At 40.0% G+C, this 18839-nt stretch overlaps 1 protein-coding gene across 1 annotated transcript in view; it reads right to left on the reverse strand.

The window, feature by feature from the left end:
- Nucleotides 1-14987, reverse strand: part of intu (inturned planar cell polarity protein) — a 30829-nt gene extending 15842 nt beyond the window's left edge. Inside the window, exons 1-3 of the mRNA XM_088922944.1 lie at nt 14769-14987; nt 7620-8221; nt 4122-4207 (exon numbers count right to left, since the gene is read on the reverse strand). Coding sequence (XP_088779070.1) covers nt 4122-4207; nt 7620-8221; nt 14769-14911 — 831 coding nt within the window. The 5' untranslated portion in view covers nt 14912-14987. The remainder of the gene's footprint in view (nt 1-4121; nt 4208-7619; nt 8222-14768) is intronic.
- Nucleotides 14988-18839: the final 3852 nt, after the last annotated feature.

An 18839-nucleotide genomic window follows, 5' to 3' on the forward strand; every position in this document is an offset into this window, starting at 1 on the left:
ATCCGATCCTTGAAAATGGTCAGCATCAAACCAAGGAAGCTGCATTAATTTCTACTTTTGCACAGCGCCAGATGGGAGATAATAGCAGGGGCCAGATGCACCATGATATCATGGTTCTTAATAGACGGCAATTTTTATGTACTGACATATGGAACTACTTCTTGAATTTCCAAACACTAAGACGGGAAAAAAGAAACAGAAAAAGAAACGTAACAGTTCCGATCCACATCGTACAAAAGTAACGAAATGACACAACCTTACTTTAACACAATACATGGGCTTTTAAAATCATCCATTGTGTGCTACCTGCAACAAGCAAACTTTTAATAAGAAAGACAGCTGGTTACTGGCCGTTCTCAAAATTGAGAATTAGGAGCTGCAAGAGCAATGTACACCTGTATTTCCAGCTACAACATGGCAAACATTTTAAATTCACTTTCATTTAACACCTAACCACATTTACAGTACTAGTGACACTACCATTCATAACCTGTGAGTGCTTTTTAGTTTCTAACTCTCCTTAGAAAAGTGATAAAGGTTTCACATTTTTTACCTGAAACCTGACCAATTAAACAATCAGCTGTTACAATAAAAATAACTGCAGTGATACATCCTGTACTGTTAATTACTATAACGAGGCAAGCACATAGTGTATGCCTCGTATCCAAGGACAGTGCATTTAAAAGCATCAGAGGACAGTTGTTCTGGAGTTAGAGGATTTTGCTTTCACTGTTTCTCAGCAACCACTTACCAGAGCACACAGCAACATTAAACACTAATCAGTGTTTGGGCCTTGCATGTTGAAATACCCAAGCAAAATTAATGATCTTAATGATACGGGAGGAGGCTGGGGTTCACTAATTCAAACAACATTTCCTCGCTCTTAACAACAATTATTTCCTTCCCTCCTGGGGCAGCACATACTGTAAGGGGGTGGTTAACAAGTCAGCTGGCAAATGCCCATATAGGAAAGAAGTTAGAAAAAAAACCTGGGAAAAAGTTCAAAATGGCAGGTAAGGCATCCAGAGACACAAGAGCACGGAGCACACCACTTCAAAAAATTAACACTGATTTGTACTACATCATAAAAGAGCAGCATCTCGCATCCCCCTTTCAATATCTCATCCCCTCACTGCAAGATCTTGTGCTCCTATTTACAGAGACTTTCAGTGTAAAAAGCGGGTTGCAAAGATACAGAACAAAAAACATTATACCCTTTGCATCTTTTGAATGCACAATTTGGTTGCGCCTTCTGATCAATTGCGCTGACAATGCTGCAACATAATTGTGCTCTTCCTGTGGTTTTCTAATCGTGCCGCTACAGCTGTAGTTTTTTGCCATGACTGGATTAGTCACTGCGCACCGTATAATTTTAAAACCCCCTTTTATGGAGTAAATGGAGACACAGACAGAGATTGCAGCTGTAAAGATGAAAAAAATCTGTCTATGCTTAAGGTTTATAAAACCAACTAAAAGAGAATGTCCGTCTCCTGAAGCTGTTGGTTGTTTGACAAGAGTTCTGCATGGCCACAAACTCCGCGACGCTTGCTTGTGAATGACAGCCGTTTATTCTCGTCTGCTCAGCACATTCGCTTTGGCGAAGCTCGGGTATGATGAGCTGGCGGAGATGAGCAAAATTCTTGCCCTGTTTGACAGAAAGGTACTTGTTACTGTAGAGTCCCCTTCATTCTGATGGAAGAGAGGTACATCTGCAGCAGGACAAATAATGTACTGTATGTTTTTCCCCAACTAACTCTGGCGTTACTTAATGATTAGATTTCCCTCAACTGAACCACTGACTCTTCTCTTCCCTGACCCAGTTTAACAGCAACGTTTCATAAGCTCATTTTTGCTATTTTATTTTTACCACTGACTTTAAGACCCTTTATTGAAGAAGGGCTTTATGGATGAGGAACACAATGTCAATCCTTATTAACACCAGGTTAGTTGCTGCTTCATAAATTGCTGTGGGCTACACACAGCGAAGTTTACGTGTCATACTTGCTTACTGTGACTATCTACTGTGTTCTTGTTTATACTCAGCAAAACAGCTTATACTTAAAGTAAATTGGGTCTATTTTCCCTGTTAGCCATCATTATAACAGTTTTCACTTACCTTCTGGATTACGTAGCATTTAAAAAAATATAAATTTTGTGTAACAAAACCTAAACTTGTATCTTTGTGTCATAGGAGAGGTCGGGGGAAGAAAACTAGAAGCACGAATACCCACTGGCAAATTTTGTTCTTTATGTCTATAATATTCCTTATGCCCTTCTCTTACGGACAGTTCAGTCCTCCTCTCTTTTGCTAAAGACGTGCCCCTATGAGCACGCACTCCCAACCCTTTTACATAATGTCTGTGCATTTTTCACTGACTTCCTGCAAGAACACGGTGATTGTGTCTTAAGACTATGTGTAGAAAAAGTGAAGGAACACTGCTTGCATCTTTCAAAGCACAAGTGAGTCAGTGTATGCCAGCAGAAATTTAGGATGCTCTCATAACTAGTCAGCTTAAACACTTCTTAAGGAGCAGTCTTGAGTCCCTCATGAATATTTTGGATTCTTATGATGGCAAAGACAAATGTGACTATTTCCATCACATTTAATAGCAAGGAACAAGCAAGTTATAGACACTGCTTTCTTTAACACTGTGATTTACGAACCTACTTAGAGCATATTAAAAAAGTTCAGTGCCTGCAAATTCACTCTTGCCTTGTTCCCTCTGTAGGCAGCGCAATTCAGAACTGCTCATCTAAATAACCACATTACATTTAGAGGACCTTTTAATTGCTGAGAACTTTGGCCGCTACGGTTTCAGTGGTTAGGACTGAAGATAAAATCTGCAGAATTTTAAGAACTATGTATATAATTTACGCGATCATAAAGTCCCCATCAAAAATATCCTTTGTTTTATTCCCCCATTTTCCTCTGTAGTCTACTGTGTAGTCTGGACTTTTTTTTTTAGATCAAAGGACAAAAACACACAAAAAACGCAATGCATTCCCGATGGGAAACCAAAAGTATTCACAGCAGAAATGAAAACTTGTACAGGCAGTCATGTGACATCTACTGTCACACCCAGTGACTGCAATGACAGAAAGTAGCAGTGCTAAGACGTGGTATCCCAAGTCTGATCAAGCATAAGAGCTACATTTCCGAATATCCATTGGAAATAAACATCTAAGAAAAATGTTGTCCAGCATTTCCTTGCAATGATTACCTGTCAACTGGAACACTCACACAGTAGTGTCAGATTTCATTCACAGATATGCTTGTTAATTCCTATATGATTCTTTATGAGAATCAGAAGTTATAGTTTGATTTACTTTTTCTTTTCAGTCCACCTTTAGAACGTTTTCTTAATAAGGGATTCATCAGCCTAAAAATTCTTCAAACTCTTGGTCTAGTACATTTTTACATGATTAGAATTTGTACATTTTCCACTCTCCAGTATATACATGTGAGTGCATGTCTTTGTCCTGCAATGTGAAGGTGTCTCATCGAAGGTGTACTGCCTTCCTCCCCCTGCCTGCTAGGTTAGACTCCACAGTTCACCACATCCTTTAAAGGATAAAGCAGTTACTGAAAAGGAGTAGATGGATGTCTGTTTAATACAATGACACAGTGACACATCCTTAAGGAAAATAAGGACCATTCTCTTTCAGTAATCTCACAGGAAAAGTTACAAATGTGGAGAAACCTCATATTAAACTTTAGTAAGCAGAAGATCTTACTCTCACGAAAAAGGAAGATTTATGATTAAACTGAGTAGTCAATTTCTAAGTTCTAAGCTTAACTGCTTAGATCTGTTGTTCTAAAGTGCTTGATTTTTTAAAAAAAACACCATCATAGCCCGTTATATCATGTAAAAATATTTTTTGGAACAACAAAGGGCTTCATTCAGCGAACACCTTAAAGGGAATGGAAGAAGGCAATTTTCTCTGAAACGTAAACTGAGCCCCTCAGTTGTGAAACTGTGCAGAATCTTTCTTAGGAGGGTAGTTAAAAGTCTTGCAAGTTTATTTTTCATGATTCTGGGACTTTCACTGTATTCCTCTAGTAACGGCACCGGCAGGATGTCAGCTGTGTAGGGTTCTGTACCGAGAACACAGTTTCATACCTGTGTAGGCCCTGGGATGCAGGACAGGACCCTTTCAATATTCTCTGACGTGACATCGACATCGTTGACCGCTACGAGAACATCTCCTGCAAGAAGAGAAAACGGGGTCTTCAGGGGGCATGGAATCCTCCAACAACTCTCACATTTCACATCATGAGAAAAGCAGGAGTTGAAATATTGTTTTCTGCTGTGTTTAGGCAAGACCTGACACCACTAATCTGCAGGTCTGTCTGGACATTTTGGAAGAGTAAAAAATGTATCACTGTTGCACTTGTGTGGAGTAACATGGCATTCCATGATAAGATATCCATTATAGCCATGATATTTGAACACTAAAAATGTACATGAACAGCAGTCATTCCGCAATCAGACCGTGATCCTACATTGTTGAAGCAGATGGTAAGATTAGAAGGAAATCCCACTGTAGGGATTCATCTCAGTTGAGGTCACATACAAGGCCAAGGTATGGCCAAAGTATGAAAGCCATCGTCTGGCCGAACACTTCGCAGCCGTGATTCTTCACAGAGTTGTCACGGTGTGACACCACTAGGGGGCACAGCGGCGTGGCAAGTTATCTTTCAATAGGCAGGTCCAAGGGAAACGGACACAGAGGTATGACAAAAAAAAAACATGCTCTTTATTTACACGAATATTTGGTCCGAAACACAAAGAGACTGAAGCTCGGCCATTTTAAGACCACCTCCTCCCCCATGAGCCACACCATCATGGGGAGGGTGGTGGGACAAACAGGAAGATTTTCTCCCTCTCGGGCCGTCTACCCGCTGTCTTTCCAGGTGACCCTGGCAGCATTCTGCCTTCTGTGGCTGGGGACCCAGTCAATGGCCTAGCTACCTTTTCAGTCCTGCATGGAAACCTTCGGAAACGTCTTACAATCTTTTGATCCTGAACGTGCACTACAGCACGACGCTACTGAAAAATTCAAGAAATACCTCCCAGCAAGGAAACATCTTACTTATTTGAGCAGTAATGCCCTGCAGTGAGGTATCTTATTTACCTTGTGATTTATGATGACAATTACCAAGGCAGAAAAGGTATTTCTCTTATATGATTTCCCCACGTCAATACAAGTGGAGAACAGTGATGCATGACTCATTTATTATAATGTGTGTTCTGCTTTAAATTATATTCTAGCTGGCTGTGGCTTGAGAATCCCAGGGGAGCGCTGGACTGGCAGAGCAGAGTTTGGGCTATCTGAAGAGCTGGCTGGGTTTGGTTGCTCAACAAGAACTCCTATATCGTTGACAAGCAGAGCAGAACCACGCAAGCCATTTGACTTCCAAGTAGCTCTTAACCTTTTATGACCCCTAGGAAAAGAGTCAATTTCCTCCTGGAATTATGTCCCCTCAAACCTTTTTTTAATATCTCTGGAAGTTTATACAGTAGACGCCTGGTTTATGGCTTAAATGAAAGCTAAAACATCAATCTTCAAGCTCTGCACAGTGGCTACAGAGTTCTGCTGCACACACTGTGTTGTCTCTCCACAGGTCCATGTGGCAGCTGAACCTTCAGTTCATTTCACAAAGATGATAAACAAAGGAATGAATTTCATGACTGACAGTAATTTCCCGGTAGATACCAACAGCAGAAACAATACATTTTTCCCCAAGTATAATTCCCTATTGTAGTACAAATCAACATAGGATCCTGAAAAGGTTTCCAGAATCTCTTCTTCTCCAGCCAAATAGTGCATGAAATCAACACTCTTGAGACAGTGGATCTGCCTCTAAGAGTTCTGCGTTTATTATTTTATAAACCAAGTCACAGATCTGACAAGCGGTAGAGATATTCCAAACCAAATAGATCAGTCCGATCTCCCACTGGCCTAGGACCGCCAAAATAAACCTTTGCCCCTAAGAACCAGGCAGTTTCTTTCTATGGCTAAAACTCCACAACTGCTCATTTGTACATCTTCTGACCTGCACCTTCTGAATACATTTACCTGTAGCAGTGCAGAACGCAGCAGCAGAATCACCCATTCTGAAGTATGAAATAAAATTAAATAACAATATTGAATGTATAAATCCTGAGATATAAAAAGTAGTTGCACACAAAGTAGTTTATATTTTAAGGTGGGGGGGGGGGGTAGGTGTTTATCACAGAAATCTACCAGTTACTTATCTGAAATATTTACACAAGATACTGGTTTAAGCACGAACAAGGGTTTCCCCCAGGAGGCCCTCTAAATGCTCACTTATGTGCCTGCTTCCCGGAGCATTTCAGTTGGCAAGCCGTTGGCCTCTTCCCCGACAGCTGAAGTGGCTGAGCTCTAGGAGACCACTTCACAGAACTGGCAGCACAAAGCGAGAGGCAAGACAGAGAAAGCCCTGAAAGAAAGCCTTTCAGACACACTCATATCTGTCCGCACCGAGACAGAAACAGCTTTTTTCTTTCGCCTGTGCCCAGGCAGAAATGATTTTCCATTCAACGCCAAAATCTATCTGTTTCCGCAGGACCCCAGAGGAAAAGGCTCAAATTTTAAACACCAATTGGAAATCGGTTCTTGGTATTAATTCCAGTTCTTCGTACAGCATATGAAAAAAAAACAATAGTAAACTTATAAAGTAAAAAATGTGACATGTGTGCTTAAGCACTGGAGAAACTTTTTGCTCGGCAACAAACCACAGATACGAATGAAGGATCAGCAAAGTATTATGTCCAGAGTTTTAACTTTGTCCACAAAGAAATATAACAATATACAACCATTCCCCAACATACATGAGGTTTATATTCCGCCTTTACATCATCTGAATTTTACTTTAAGTTGGAAGCTACTTAGAGTTTCTTAGCCGTTACACGAACACATACTGTAGAACTGTTTGTGATATTTATAAATAGCAACACTTAATGAGAAAAATTAAAAGACTAATTAATATGATTAAAGACATAAACCTAAAAATACACAGAAAATAATAAACGAAATATTAGAGGCAGAGAGAAAAATAATGGAACAAAAATTTGAAAATGTCATATATTTTAATAACTCTACACCAACGTTCCCAATCCTGGTCCTGGTGACACCCACACCTGTTGCCTTTTGTGCCACTCGAGTCCTCAGTTACACAACCAAACCCTTCATTGAAGTAATAATAATAAAATTCATTTGAGCTCTTTGTTCCGAGCTCTTACATATGCTGGAGCTTTAACCATTGTATTTTGCATGTGGAAAAAAAAAATCCCAAACTCGCAACTAGAAACAAAATGCAAATATTAAATTGAAGCAACTTCTTAGATCAAGTAAGGCTTCAATTATCTAATTAAGGAGGGCTGGGATGAAAACCAGCTGGTGTGTGGCTCACCAGGACCAGAACTGGGACACCCGTTGTAGTCATTACACACAAGATACAATAAGACAATACTGCAGTGACAGGACTGCCACCCCCACCAGTGATATTCCATGGACAATGTATCACATTGTCCATGGAAATAGGTCTGTAAGACTTTTATAGGACCTCACAGACAGTAGACCGCTTTACTTACCTATCAGAATCTGTCCACATTTAATTGCTGGACTGCCTGGCACCAGTCCGTGCACAGCAAGCCTTTCTTCAGCACAGGCTGCTTCTGGCTCCTCTCCTTTACCGACTACCTTTCTGGCCCAAGAAGGATGACAAACAATCCCCAGCAAGGACTCCAGCAGACGACTCCCCTCCGTCGATAACAGGTTCCCCAACCTCTTAGGGTTCACATAAACGCAGACATCCTTCAGCTGCTGCTGCATGAAAACCCCCAGCCTCTGATTGGACTGGTTCTTGAGAATCGAAGCCGGCTGGGAGGACTGGCTTGCGTTCTGGCAGCCAGAAGGTCCTTTATCATCGTCCGTCCACCTCCGGGAGAGGTGTTTTCTCCTCAGGATCTTGGCCAGCCGTTTCAGTTTCGGCTCCAGCTTCGCCCCCTCCCTGCGCCTCCTGCCGTCCGTGATGATCTCGGCTTCCTTGTCGCTGAAACGCACATGGTTGGCGGCAGGGACTTGCGCGGCGCCGGACTGGGCGAGAGCGACCTCCTCTTCTCCCTCACTCAGCTCCAAATAGAAGAGCTCCCCATTCTTCTGGACATCATCCAGCCATTCAGGTTCCAGGTCACTGCCACAGAGAGAACAGCCAGAAATCAGGAGGCAACATCGGAGAGTATATAACCTTAATTACACCTAGGCCAGGATCGTCAGCCCTCAATATGTAGAATAGTTGGTCTGATGTCAAATCAAACAACGAATCCAGGTGGGTACAATATTGGAAGCCCTTTTACAGATTCGCAAAGACACAAGACTACAAGCCGCCTTTCGGATGAGACGTTAAACCGAGGTCCTGACTCTCATTGGTCATTAAAGATTCCCGGGCACTTCTCAATAAGAGTAGAGTGTTATCCTGGTGTCCAGGCCAAATTTCCCCCCTGGGCCTTTACCGTGGCCTCCAAATTGTCCCCATGTGTGATTGGCTTGCACTTGCCCTGCGATGGACTGGCGTCCCGTCCAGGGTGTACCCTGCCTTGCGCTCGTTGCTTGCCGGGTAGGCTCCGGCTTCCCACTTATGAAGCAGTTTGGCAAATGCCATGACATGACAACACTACAAGCAGCAGTGTTCCACCATGCCCTAACTCTGCACTATTTAGCAGCTTCTGCACCACCTTATAACACTTCATTGGCACGATCGATAATTTACAGTGTTGCCTTAGCAATAACAATTAGGAAACAGTAGCTTTTCTAATACAGTTACATTAGTTAGAAAATTAGAACAATGTATGAAGTCGGAGGAAGCCGGGGAAAGGAAAAAATTTCAGTGCCCTCCACTGATTATTTTATTTTTGCTTCAGACTAAATCAATTGGTGTCTTTGATCATGCAGTTTATATAAATGACATTACACATTTTCTTAAGTAATTCCATGCATACATTTAATCAGAATGGAACAAAAACATTTTATGTTCATCTTTCAATTTCAAGTGTCAATAAGTATTTGGGACAGATTCACTTTAAGTCAGTTTCAGAATTTGGTTGTGGATCCCTTTGAACCAATAACTGCATGAAGTATGTGACCCACTGAGCTAAACACTCTGTGCAACCACTTGCCACAATCACTTTGAGTTCTTGACTGTTCTTGGGATAATCCTGGAAAATCTTAAAGACTGCCATGTAAAATGCACGCTCAATTAGATTTACATCTGGAGATTGAGTTGGCCAGTCTAAGATTTTCCATTGTTTTTTTCTACTGATGAACTCCTCTTTTTTTTTCTACTGGTTCCATAGTCCATTTAGTTTGGGTCGCTGTCATGCCGCATAGTAAGGCACCACCGTGAAGAGAAGCATTTATTTCTCAATATGAAGCCCATACGCTTCTGCAAAAACTTTGAAATTCATTCTGCTGCTGTCATTATTAGTTACATCATCTATAAAGAGGAGTGAGCCAGTTCCAAAGACAGCCAAGCATGTCCAGGCCATGACTACCTCCATCATGCTTCAAAATGTGCTGTTAGGTACAAAGATCAGCAAAGGAAAGTTATCGAACACGTTTTAATGATGGGACCAAGATACACCTCTACCAAACTGGTACCAAAACGACTGAAAGTCTGGAGAAAGAAAGGAACTGCAGATGCTGAAAATAACACCACCTCATCTAGCCTGGGCCTGCATGGTCACCTCTGGAACGTGCTCACCTTATTCATGATGTAACTATGGATGGCAGCAGAATGGATTTCTGGGTTTACAAGAACTTTTTGGCCTGGAATCAGTCCAGAAAAGAGCAATCAGATACAAGCCTAGGTTTCCTAGACAAATTCCTAAAAAATATCCTTGGCTCAATTATCTATCATCCAAATGGCTTCTTCATTTAAGCTTTCTTATGTTCTCGTATACAGTATGGGAAAAGCATTCAGGCTGCATTTATAGTATAAAACCGTGTCCCTACTGGTATCCATGTACTGGGTTCTGTTAAATGACCACTTTATTTCAGAATATGCCAAAAAACTCCTATGGCCACAAGTAACCCAATTTTGAGGTTTGGCAATTATTTTTTTCAAGACCAAGACAAGACCAGTCTTCTTACCTATGACTCCACATCCCAGGCTGATGAAATGAATAAAGAAAACCAGCTAAAGAATGAAGACGTCCTTCATGCTCAGTTCTCAAGTGCTGGCTGTCATATAAAACACATGAATGTAATCCACTGGCTTGCGTTTTCATATACTCCATTTTCAGGTTTGCAGCTCTAACTCACGGAGTATTTTTCAGTATCACCCACACTGCTAACACAGTATAGACTTTGTATTCAGCTACGTCTTTCCAGCTGCAGTCCACAGATATAATCATCCTATCAAGTGTGTATGGGTTCCCTTCTTGACAAACACGTTAAATAGGTTTAAGGTTATCAATAAAATGCCCAACCCTGCTAACTTGCAGGTCAGAACTACTTTTGATTTAGTTGTACCCACCTCTATTCCAACCATGCAAGCAGATCTCACAAAGTGCTTACAAAATTGTTCTACTTAATGTCCAAAAATCAGATACTGCCGTGATGCTAATTGACTCAAATTTGTTGTCAAATTCTGGCAGGATTTGCCAGATTTGATTTCCCTCTAAATCAAACTGAATTAGAGGGATTCACTTTTTTAACCTTAGATCATAAAGTAAATAAATGAACAGTGACGTGGACATATCTACAAGTTACCTATAGAATCCATTCAGAAAACAATTCTACATATATATAAAATAAATCTTAGACTCCATTTTGTGTGGCTTTTCTTAAATGTCTGCAAAGCACCGTTCACAAGACGGTCAAAAACAATGTATCTGGAGGGCAAGAGATGAGAAAAAGGTAGTCTCCACCCCCTAAAATAAAATGTTCTAGCTTTGCAAAAAGAAAACCAAAAATCTAGGCAGACATTTGTCTTTCTTAAAATTAAGCCACGCCACTCCTGTGGTAAAGAGCACTTGAAACCACATCCATAAATTTTATAAAGATGGTGAATGGCATATAATTATTTATGAAGGTTCACTTTCCAAATTGGAAACAGAGGGCTTTTTTTGCATTAGACACTGAATGAAAGCTGCAGGACGCAGTACAGTAGCTCTTTTTTACATTTGCTCTCTACAGTAATTCAATTTATTTAAACTCCATGTTAAATTAAGCACAGATGATCTTTTTAAAGTGATCTTTTTTAAAGTGAGAAGTTTTGAGAAGATAGAGCCAACATCAATCCCTTGCTCAAAGCATGATTTGTCACACAAGAAAGTTGAAACTGATACGGTTTACGACATGGGGTCGAAGCTGTAGCCTCTGGCATTTGCAAATCAAGACCAGCCAGGAGAATCAGAAAGCAAGAAATGACTAAAAGAATATAAAGATTACAATCGAGAGGAGGCCATTTGCTAGTAGCTAACTGATCTGAGAATCGCATTAAGGCCATTTCTGAAAGAAGTCAAGGGCAGCTGTTGTGACAGCCTGAGTAGCTAGTTCCAGATTCTTGGAACAACTTAAACGTGATGCTGAAACATATTTTCTTTATTTTCATCGGAGGTTGCATGAAACTGGCCTCAAAGGTCCAGTTTCTGTGTTTTTGTGTGTCTTCCTCTCATTCTGCACTGTTAACAATGGTTTCCTTGCAGCAATTCTTCCTGGTAGGCCAACTCCACGCAACCTCCTCTGAACAGTTGATGTTGACACATCTGTACTTCTAGTTGCATTGAGCTCAGCAGTTAGCCACTGGTTTCGCAGACTTGTGACTCTAATGAACTTATTCTTGGATTCCAAGGTCACCTTTGGCCTGCCTGACCTTTTTCCATCCTCACGAGTGCCGGTTTCTTCATATCGTTTGATAGTCTTGGCCACGGCAGCTACTGACACTTGCAAAGTTCTTGCAATTTGTCTTAAAGATTGACCTTCATTTCTCAAAGTAATTATAGATTGGAATTACAGACTTTTGCCCATGCTCCCTATATTTATAGTAATCGTGAACCCTCACCTGTTTACCAATAATTGGTGACAAAAGGTCAATGAGGTAACATGCTAGTTAACTGTGAGTTAACAAAGACAATTTTAAACTTATTTTAGTGTTCTAACACCATGTTATACACATTTCTGACTTTAAACTAACCTGGGCTTCAGACTGAAATCCGCCTGCTCTGGGTATTCATTTTATTGAAAATCAAAAATTCACATTTTCAATGCAGTTCACTTCAGATTATAAGTACACATCTCATGTAATTAAATATTAAGTGTTTTATAGACAGGTTTATACCGTTTAAAGCACAGATAATCATGAAAAACCTGGTTTCAAGGAGGTGTACTCAATTTTTTGACTGGTACTGTATATTTTTGCACCTATTCTGTAGAAGCCTAGAAGACTGAAAATCACGAGACATTCTCTGATCACACGAACATCATAGTCGCCTTTACCCAGAGGACTCAAGCAGATAAAAAGCTGTTAAATGTCTGAGCCCACCAAGATCAGTTAGGTCAGGCTTAAATTAAGTTTGTACAGCTGCCCCTCTGCTCATCACAGCCCTTCTAACCCCTTAATTTTCTCTTATTTACACTCATAACAAAAAAGTAAAAAGTAAAAGCAGACTCCGAGATGCCCAAAACGCTTGAAGCCACCAGGATTTCAATCAATTAGCTCCCAGAGAAAACTTAGTGCACTGAAGCTTACAGAAGTTACTAGGTCACAGAGGCACACAGAAATTGTTCACACTGTTTGGTGTCCAGTACCAGTTCATTCCATTTGTCTTTGGTGCTTCGGAGCTGTAGTTCAACAATTCACTATTCAGATGACACATTATCCTATGTACAGTACATGATCACCTCAATAACCGATGGCTCAAGTGGTGCACTGTATTCTTGTTTCCTGCCCTTCTAGTAATAGCTGTCCCCTACCTTGCAGAACCTCAAGCTTTTTTTACCTGGCTAGGAAGGCCAACAAACACGATCATTAGCAAACAGCACTCCTACAGTAGGACATGTAACAACAGCAGGTGGCATAATGATTTCTGCTGCCCTCAGTAAAATCCCCACCCTACTTTCAACTAAGAAAACATGACATTTAAAGGACAAATCCAAATGAATATACACAGGAAGACAAGGCCACACGGAGCGAGATCAGAGAGCCCCTATACCAGCAAAGTGAAGGAGATGATTCAGGCCATGTGTGGATGAGAGACAGACAAAAAGCAGGGCCATGCTAATGAGGGTATCCAAGAACTACAGAGAGAGGAACCAGCAGGAAGGAAAGACCTTGCAGTGAGGACGGCAGGTGCTCAGGTGGGACAGATCTAATTATAGCTCGTGTACCAGTGCCTGGAAGAAATGAAAGAGGAGAACTAATGGAAGAGACAGAACCAGCAGTAGGATACCTGCTGAAAGCTTTAACATTGCAGCATCCCAGACGTCACAGCAGAGCCAACAACCACGACAGGAGAACTCAGCGAGTTGGAAAGCAGCAGCACCAGATGAAGATGCAACAGCACTAATGACAAAGACTAAGGGAATTGTTCAGAGAAATCACATGACAGAAACAGAGACTGGTAACAAGACAAAAGGTCCCACCGCAAGGACTGGAACACCAGAGCTATTAACACAAGCACTGCCCATTGGTTTGAAGGTCACAGAACTGAGGGTTTGAAGGTCACAGAACTGAAATTCTGGGAAATTCTGATAGTCAAGACACAGACAGAAGTACTTTAAACACTCAATGGGGAAGGCTGCTCAAAGAAGCAGAGAAAAGGGGGGCGCTTTTAAAGATGGTTCAGCTGTTTTTTTTCTCAAAAATAACAAAAATTTAAAAAACCACCACAAATTGTGCGTGTTCTGCTGTAGTTTCTCATAAGCCAGGAAAGGAGACGATAGTGCAAGATGGAGAGAAAACACTGTAGTACAAATGAAATTTTTATACAACCGAGCTTTAATCATACTGGACTCAAATTTCATTCTGGGAATTTATCTGAACCGTGCATATCTAAGAATCATCTTAAGTCGTCACACAAGAGAAAACCCTTCTTTACCGGTTTCTAAAACTTTATTAACACAAATTAAGTTAGTGTCTTAAACCTGAATCTCATATTTAAAGGCCTCATCCTTGTACCTGATAAATTTAGAAATTAAAAACTAAATTTAGAAACTCAAACTCAATTAACTTCATTTTATTTCCAATTTCAAGGAAGATGTCACAGTAATGAAAAACAAATACAATACCTAAGTTATTCCAATAACACAGTTTTAATATTACAGTGTGACGTATAAATATCCACGAATGCCATCAATCCAGGCTCACTTAATGCCATATTTTAGTGTTACAGTACTTAGATTAACCTGTACTAGTATTATTCTGATAGTACTACCTTTCTGAGTGAGGACTCTAGAATTTACACTGTCATACCAGTAACTCGCTGTACATTATTATTGCAACTATTTTGTATCGTCTGCTTTTTAAAGCTCATGACACGGTATACTTTATGTTAAAAAAACTAATAAAAGACGTTATCAGTAGTTGGCAGCATAGAAATACTTAAGCCGAACTCTGTAGTAAATATTATTCACAATTACACTACAACAAAACATCTAAGCATATTTTCAGATTTCAACTCGTAATTCAGTTCGTTATTTTCATCAGGATTTATTTTTGCTACGTTGTGACGGTATCTCACTCTGAGTAATCGGAAGGGCTGTAACTTGATGTAGTGTCACTCTCATAGCTGCCTTCGTCGTCCTCCGGTTGTTGTTCTCTGTATGGACCGGGGGTGAAAGGAGACTCGGAGGATCGCTGGAAATCTCGAACCTGGGAATTCATCTTCTGATACGCATTAACTCGTTATAGTAACGCATACCGAGCTTTCTCTAAACTATCTACAGTACGTTAGGTTCTCACGTTGACAACTAACACTTCGCCATATTGTCCCGCATACGGGTTAGTTTGAGTCATGTGACAGGAATGCTGCCTTTCTGATTGGCTAGCAGCGGGGTTGCCATAGGCACAAGGAAGCCTTGACAAGCACAGAGGCAGGTTACACAGGTGTGAATGGATAGGTTTCGGCAATAAAATAACAAATTGCAGCAAAGCCATTTCCTTAGTTATGCGTTTGTGACACTGAGTATACACACAAGTATATACAATTGTGTGTACTTAGCTGTCTGTCCTATTTAACAATCTGTGTTATTTGTACTGTACATATATTTCAAAATCATAAAAAGATTATTTTAATCGGTTGCTTTTATTTAGTTTGGGAGTAACGTACTAACATTAAAATAATAATAATGAAATATTGTGAAAGTTGAAGTAAACTTTGTAATAAATTTGGCTTAACATCATTAAGAAAATATTGTTTAAAAATCGTTATCTAAAATTTATTTTCTTAAAAGATTAAAAGGGTGTTGCAAAATATTCAATTTTTTGGTCAATGCGGTAAAACTTTTATCATATCAGCTATTTAATTATGCTTGAATGCGAGGTGTGTGCTTACCACGGTTGACAGTTTGCTACTTATCTTCTTGGTAACCTCACCGTTGGCCTGACGCCAGAGGCGTGGATGGCCACAGTGCTGTAAAGCCTAATACTAGTTTCGACAGAGTAGATGTATTTCTTGCTTAACGTCTAATGCTACCACTTGCGGTTGTCTTTTGAAGGGTTTCTATGGACTAAACTGGATGGTTACATTGGTGTTCTTAATGTATAAAGAACACTTAATGTGTACGGCAAAATACAAGTGAAATGTTTCTTTTTACATCTCAATAAAACTTTGGCCATTTGGCAGCAAATTCCCCCTGATGAAAATGTACAGTATATTTCCTTGAGAAAGCTAACAGTAACGGACGGCGATGTTTTGGTTTCCCTATGGTTTTACAGTAAGAGAAGGCAAAGTTAAAATAAATCCGATAATATCATTACGCTTTAAAACACACGTCAGGCACAGAAAAGGTTCTGTAGATGCTTTCCAGCTGCAAATGCTAAACGTTTAAAAATAAAAGTATCTTGATCATCGTTGCCACCCATTACAACTTGGTCAAATACTGTATTATCAGAAAAAGGAAATACTGTTTCTATCTTGAATTATGTCAAACTAGCTTCATGTCTTATGTAAACAACGCAAGTAACGTGACTGTTTTTTGAATGCGAATACAATACTTAACAACTATGTTGCACCAAGCAAGACCTTAATCCCCAAGCATTCATTGAAAAGTACATGAATACAGAAACTACGCGCACTTTCTCCCCACATCTACTGTACAATCTGTTCTCTGTTAAATGTAACATATATGGTTAAAATTCATTACTTCCCCAAATGCCAAGTTACAGTTGTTGGAGAAGAGGACCAAGGTACACTGACCTGTAGAGAAGCACGCTGCGCACAGAATCGAAATCTTCTAGGTTCTTTGAACAGGGTCTTGATGTTCTTCCATCTATACCGACATTAAACATTCTTTATTCCTGGATCATGTTTCCACGAGGAGCAGATGCTGGAATTAATACAAGTTGGATACAAACCCATTGCCTTTGAGCGTTAAGGTTTAGCAGCTATACGTTGGCTGTGCCGCGACGCCAAAATCCCTCCCATCGCAGTTTTTGCAGTTTATGAAGAATAGCCCTTCAAAGACCGTGGCTCTCGAAGCGGTGTTTTAATTTGTGTTAACAACAATGTAATCTCTCGCTCTGGCAGTCGGCGGTACATTCCAGACTTTCTCGCCTTCAAACTGAATGAAAACTCCTTTCAAATAAGCGTCCCCCCCAATTCACACGCCAATCACTGACGGTACAAAGCTCTCCTTTACCACCCGTTGCTTTGAAGGCAAGGGAAGCGGTACTAGAGTCCTTCACAGTGCCAGGGCGCAGTAGTTGGAATAAAATGCCGAGCGCCAATTCTGGACAAGCAAGATCTGTGCTCTGCGGTAAAGGGATTACTGCCTTTCCTCAATACAAAACTCAGTTTTGTATTGAATTTTGTTAATCCGCAGCCTTTACTTAATCGTTTAAAAAGCGACTACCAGACGAAACGTGGTATGCACAAACATTTCACATTAAAAAAAAAACCTCAAACTCTCCTATGCATAGACAAGAAGAGAAGTGCGCATTAACGCGCTCAAAAACTACATACAGCGTAACCAGTACAGATTTTATGTAAAAAAAAACAGTACATTCAAGAAGCATTTAATCCAGTAATGCCAGAAATATTACTTTGTCACGATTTTAGACATTCTTTATTACTTTGAAAAATGTTCATTTCTTTCTCAGAAGTCTGATATATCACCCACAACAGACTTGTGGTTGCAAGTAAGTGAAGCAAAGTTTATCCTATTTTATGTTTGTTAGTTAATGATAACCAATAATACGGAATAAATAAAGTTAACTTATCTCGTGTGAATTTGCTTCAGACACAATATTATGCAGTCATTCTTATCACTGTATTTTTTTTAAATTTTCGTTTTATTATTACTTTATAAGCAGTAACACAAGTGAGGCAAACGAGTAGTCGGGTGCAGTTTCATAAATATCCAACATGTGAGGACGTAGCAAAATTAAATTGTGTTACATCGCATGTCATTATTATTGTACATTTCTTACTTCTCACGGTGGTGAGTAATTTATAGGCTGCCACTTAGAGCCCGCAATTCGACCCAGTATTTATTTATCATATTGTTCTGGTTCATATCCAATCAGCTGATTGTTTGTTCTTTATAGCGCTCACTAGTGATTGTATTAAACTAGATATATATTTTTACATTTATAGATGATTTAAATACGAGTTACCATGGATGATGGTCACTGCAAACTACAGACGATTTAATAATTGAATTGAGAGTGCCATCTTGTGGCGTAAAGAACGACCAGGCCGTTCTGAGGAAAGAGAATTACAAAGTTTTTCAGCAGAATAACGCGATTTTCGCATTTAGCCAATGAAGAGGTTGACACGCACAGCAATCTGGAAGTTGTGTCGGAGTTTCTAATAACTACCCTTTCAATGTCGTGGGCCGACAAAACGGGTTTTTTTCCCCCACATTATCGGTCTAGTACAAGTCTAGTATTGAACCTTTTTGAAAAACTGTTATCATTAGACTTAACGGATTGGCACCGCGAAGAGAGACGGCAGCAATAATTCTTACAACTCGGTTTTCAGGACAAGAGGTTTTCACAATAAAAAAAAAATCAGATTTTATTGGAAATCAATACATATCAGTAAGCATACATAACAGTTAATAAAAAAATATAAAATGCCCTTTTGCTGAATGGGTTCTGACTGTTTTTTTCAGTGGAGAAACAGTATTGAAGTTGGACCTCGCAGCTATTTATCGCACTTGACTGAAACTGTCAAGCCATTTTTTGATAGCGTGCAGACTTATACATTCCCAAATTATCCCTACTTGTACAGCAAATAAGAGACAGAAGTGTCACTCTGTTTGATCTTCCCACAGTACCTGCTTGACTGTTCTGTGGGACCGCTACATGACGAACTTGCTAACAGAGCAGTATTCACTAGATCAACCCACCTGAATCCCCATTTACTGCCACCTCTTAGCTCTTTTAAATTGGATAATGTGTTTGTTAATTCGTTCAGGATTAACAGAATTTTAAATCATTGCATTCAGTTGAGATCATGGCTTACAGTAAATTCATGGCCCTTGCTGTACAGTATGTCAACATCTTGTGCTTCCATTTTGAGTTGTACAAAAAAAAAGGCTCTTCTTTTTTAAACGTTAATTTTAAAATCATTCCAAAGGCAGTTCTC

The sequence above is a fragment of the Atractosteus spatula genome, chromosome 1, assembly GCF_055471065.1.
Source record: "Atractosteus spatula isolate fAtrSpa1 chromosome 1, fAtrSpa1.hap1, whole genome shotgun sequence".
NCBI classification, from domain to species: domain Eukaryota; kingdom Metazoa; phylum Chordata; class Actinopteri; order Semionotiformes; family Lepisosteidae; genus Atractosteus; species Atractosteus spatula.